The sequence below is a fragment of the Danio rerio genome, chromosome 4 (assembly GCF_049306965.1).
Source record: "Danio rerio strain Tuebingen ecotype United States chromosome 4, GRCz12tu, whole genome shotgun sequence".
Taxonomy (NCBI): domain Eukaryota; kingdom Metazoa; phylum Chordata; class Actinopteri; order Cypriniformes; family Danionidae; genus Danio; species Danio rerio.
Window position 1 is genome coordinate 3,659,780 of NC_133179.1, and position 5,221 is coordinate 3,665,000.

At 27.8% G+C, this 5,221-nt stretch overlaps 1 protein-coding gene across 12 annotated transcripts in view; it reads left to right on the top strand.

Annotated features, from left to right (window-relative positions):
• The first annotated feature begins 230 nt into the window (after nucleotides 1–230).
• Nucleotides 231–5,221, top strand: part of fgd4b (FYVE, RhoGEF and PH domain containing 4b) — a 28,017-nt gene continuing 23,026 nt past the window's right edge. For 3 of the 12 annotated variants that reach the window (XR_012401724.1, XR_012401723.1, XM_073946891.1), the window contains exons 1-2: nucleotides 231–497; nucleotides 4,556–4,678. Coding sequence is in view for 4 of the 12 variants with exons in the window: in XM_073946891.1 (XP_073802992.1) it covers nucleotides 374–497; nucleotides 4,556–4,678 (247 nt within the window). In the remaining 8 variants the exon portion in view is untranslated. Of the gene's footprint in view, nucleotides 498–2,002; nucleotides 2,370–4,555; nucleotides 4,679–5,221 lie in introns of those variants that run through there. The other 9 variants (XR_012401726.1, XR_012401725.1, XM_021475195.3 and 6 more) reach the window with 4 other exon arrangements.

Consider the following 5,221-nt stretch of genomic DNA (forward strand, 5'->3'; position numbering starts at 1 on the left):
ATCTGATATAATGCCATTAAGACACTTGTAAAGTGCTGGAAAATAGAAATGCACCTGGAAAGTGCTTAAATTTGACTTCATTTCATTTATTTTTTATTGATTAAACAGGGGAGTATATATTTATTTATTAAACAGTATACTTGAGAATTAACAACAACAATCAATCATGTACATTAAGTTTGGCAAAGGTGTACGAATCTTAATTATTGGGCTGGCTTGATTGGCTCGTTGTGTTGCGAACACCTGGCAACCTTGCTGCGTAGCGGTTGTTTGGCGTGAAGAGATCCAAACACAACACCACGAGCTTTAAAGCAGTTTTAAAGACATTTCAGTGTGATTTTCCTCTAGTGGATGTTTATTCAGGAGCTCAGAGATGTTTGAGAAAGTGCGGAAAAGCGCGTATGATGTGGAGGAGTTCAGGAAAACCGCGTTCAGGAGAAGATCAGCTGGATTAAATGTGGAGAAGAAGAAAAAGGTCAGACGCGGATCCGTTCCCGGTGAGACTTCAGCGATAATATTAGTTTAATCTGTGTGTTTTTATACATAGTCTGTGGTTTGGTTTCTCCTTCAAACATTGTGTATATTGTCTGTGAGGACTAATCAGAAATTGACAAGCATCGACTGGTCTTGAGTTATTAAGTGTCAGTGTTTTGTTTTTATTATTGTTTTGTATTTAAATTAGTTGGTATGTATGCTACTTTGCGTCATTATGTTTGCAGTTGGTGTTGACACAAGTATACAGCTGTTTGGCTGCAACATTTGATAAACATTGTAATTTTTAGGCTATCATATTATAAATACATAATTCTAGATATTAATGGTTTTGATGCACGTTTAGTTATCTAATATATAGATATAAGATATAAGTATAGATTTTAGTCGTGTATTAATGAGGTCAAGTTGGTTTAATATTCACATATTCAGACTTTCTCTTTGATAATATAATTTCAGAAACGTATTCTTTGCCAAGTCCTAATAGGCACGTTTATTTATATGCATTTCATACACAGTGGTAATTCAAAGTGCTTTACATAAACAAGAATAACAGAAACAAGAAAATAAATCGATTAAAAGAGTTTAAAATGTGTTAAAACAGGTTATAAAATAATAATAATAATAAATGAAATCTTATATATTAGCAACCAACAGCTATCAAAGTACAACATTGCTCACAGTCAATTAAATAGTGCTCATGTTGTTTTGAAATGACACTTACTGTACATGTGATTTCAGTTCATATATATATATATATATATATATATATATATATATATATATATATATATATATATATATATATATATATATATTATAAATAAACATTATAAAGAGTGTGTAACAAGTTGTCACTGAACGAATGTGTGAATATGAAACCACCTTTACCTCAATTGTATTTTTATAGCCTACTATTTACATAAGTATTAATTTAATAGGATTAATATGTTGTAAAATGAAAATGTGCACATATTTTAGGTCGTTACAACAGGAATATTTCTGATTTACACTTAGATAATTTAAGTAAAGTAAAATGTAACACATGAATGAATAAAAACTATTAAGATAAATTAATAAATAGAGCTACAAAATAATAAAATATTATGAACAATAAAATAAGAAATATAAAATATAAAATAAATCTGTTTATAAGATACATTTTGAAAAAAATATATATTTATAAGATACATTTCGTAGATATTAAATTTTATGTAAAAAACAAAATGACTAAAACTGAAAATATAAATAAATATAGCATTTCAAACTTTAATTTAAATAACAGAATGGTACAGTAGTATCTAAACATTTTGTATTTATTTAATTAGACAATTTTTAATTCCTTAATGAACACGAGTTCATGGAAGTTAGTTGATCTCAAGATTTTATTTATTAATTTATTTGTATTAGTTTATTTTTACTTTTGTTTGTTTCTGGCAGCAGATGGCAATGAAACACTTTATTATACATAAATATAAAACACTTCTACAAGCAAATCACCTGCTTATAAGAATACTGGCTTCAATATTTGACCTATTATATCCCATAAAACAGTGCACAGTTTCAAATAATAATAGTAACTCAGTAAAAGCAGTTCATATTATCTGCAATCTCAACATGAGCATCCAGCGAGGAATAAAAGCGAATGTGTGGAAAATAATGTTCTTAAGTTTTGGCTGCAGATAACTTGTGTTAAATGAAGTGGATGTGGTTTGATAGACTCTGAATGTCAGCAGTTTCTAGAAGTAAAAATGTCAAACACAAAAGCATTGATGCAGAGAAAAAGGGAAATGTATTGAATTCATGCAGCGATCTGAAACATCATGTGCACTGGCAGAAAACTCGCTTTAGGAGAGCAGTGGGTGGCCGGACATCAGGTTAGTGTGTTTGTGTATTTGCTCAAGTATGCATGTATGTTTTTCTTATTTCACCTTAAATTATTTATTTTTATTTATTTATTTATTTATTTATTTATTTATTTATTTTTTATTATTATTATTCATATTTATTTAATAAGCAAACATAATTTGTTTAAATTTTTTTTTTTTACCAATTTTACTAATTTTGTTTCTTTTTTTGTTTGTTGGTTTGTTTATTGAGCAACTTTTAAAATCCTTTTTTTTTTAAAGTTTTTTATTTACTTTTTCATTTATTATTACTTTTTTTATACTGAGCATTGAGCAAACATAATTTGTAGTTTACATTTTTAACCAATTTTACTAATTATGTTTTTCGTTTTCCCATTATTTAATTGTATTTATTTATTTATTTATTTATTTATTGTTGTCTTGTATATAATCTTATAATATTAATTATTTTTGTCTTATATTGTAGTTTGCTTGTATTTCAGAAATGCTTGTATATTTATTATGTTCATAAACGTAATACTATATATGCAAATGTTTGAAGAATGTACATGCATTTGTGTCTATACACACACACACACACACACACACACACACACACACACACACACACACACACACACACACACACACACACACACACACACATTATTAATATGAACAGTACACACTTATATTATGAAAACGCTGACTTGTGTACAATTAATCATTAAACAGCAATTCTATCTATCTATCTATCATCTATCTATCTATCTATCTATCTATCTATCTATCTATCTATCTATCTATCTATCTATCTATCTATCTATCTATCTATCTATCTATCTATCTATCTATCTATCTATCATCTATCTATCTATCTATCTATCTATCTATCTATCTATCTATCTATCTATCTATCTATCTATCTATCTATCTATCATCTATCTATCTATCTATCTATCTATCTATCTATCTATCTATCTATCTATCTATCTATCTATATATATATATATATATATATATATATATATATGCATACAGACATACAAATAAATGTGTGTATAAGTTATTTATGTATGTATAAATTGTATTATTTTTGTTTGTAGTGTAGTTTTACCTTTTTTAAATGGCAATTCTCATCTTATTAGTGTAAAATGAAAGACCTTTAATGTAATTATAGGTATTTACAGGTTTTTCTCTGAGTGTTTGAGGTTTGTCTGTAGATCCTCGTAAGCTTCTGCTTCTGGTGTAAAGCAGCACAATCAGAAACCTTTGTGAACAACTGAGAAACGGAGGAACTGAGAAACTGGATGGGAAGTTCAGCAGTACAAACCTAAACACAAAACACACTCATCGGCATATTCAGTGCGTTATTTACAAAGAGGAAAATACCATGCACTGATCAATCAGACATTATTGCAGTCTTTTAACAGATAGTGGAGATTAGGAGAAGCTAAATCATAGCTGATGCACACACAAATTATTATATAAATATAATGATGCCTTGCCTAATAATCACAATAAGTTAAAAATATGAAATATAAATATAATAATATTATAAAAAATATAAATATCCCTAATCTGCTTAAATTTCTAATTAAATAAAAGGTTTTATGAAATTGAAAAATATGTATGTTAATAATTGTATATGTATTTTTAAAATGTATTTATTACTTCTACTACTATTATTATTATTATTATTATTAAGGTTGTTTAATTTAAATTATTTTAAAATATGCGTATTAATATAAACAAATTAAATACAATTAATTGCAAAAATATTCTCACAATTTTCCAATTGAAATTTATTTTTGTAAATGAAATAACTATTAATTTAATTTGTTTAAACGAATATTTTATAAGTGATTAAATTATTTAATTGGTCTATTATTACACATAAATAAATTGCATACCACAATCAATCAAAGGTCATTAATTATAAAGGCTTCCTAAAGATAATAGACATGTGATTTTTTTTTTTTTTTTTTTTAAGAGGATGTGTTTATAAGAGCACAATAATAGAGGAAGCTTCAGTTTTCACCAAACACACAGACAGATCCAGCTTTCACTTTACATTCTCATTCACTATACACTGATTTATCAATAAAACACACAACTACACGAGCAAAAGTGCAACTTAACAGGTTGTTTCTTGGGCTACAGTGCATGTAAATGTGTCTTAAATGATTCAGTCAATGTGCGTGTTTTTGTGTCAGCAGGATCCCAGGGATCTGCTGGTGCTCAGGTTGAAGATTCGGCTTCGAGTTTTCTGAAAGACGCAAGTTCAGTGTTGAGAAAGTCAGCGGTTTACAGCGTTTCTGCAATGCCTCCTCCAGCAGGTATACATTAACTACTGCTGAAACACTGTAAACACATACAGTAAAACATGGTAAGCATGTACAGTAAACCACGCTGACACTATTGAGAAAACCACAGGCTGAGAAACCACTCCTGCAGGGCTATAGTACTCACTTTTAGTTATTTAGTGCAGGGAAATTACATGTAAATCATTGATTGATTCATTCATTATCCTTCGGCTTAGTCCATTATTTATCAGGGGTCGCCACTGTTTAATGAACCACCTACTATTCCAGCATATGTATTTAATGTAAAATATTAAGTATTACTCATTTGATTGCATTAATTATTCAGTTTTAATACTAAAATAAATTGTTTGCAATATGGATTGTAAGGTTCATTTTATAATTGAGAATGGTTCAATTATTAATTTCATACAGTTATTTAAATTGTGTAATTTTTTTAGGGTCCAGTTAAAGTGACAATTGTTTTAATTGTTTAGCATTTACAATCATGTGCAATTATTTTAAGTAGTTATTTAGTGCATGTGAATTAATTATTGAAAAGTATAATAATTTAAATAT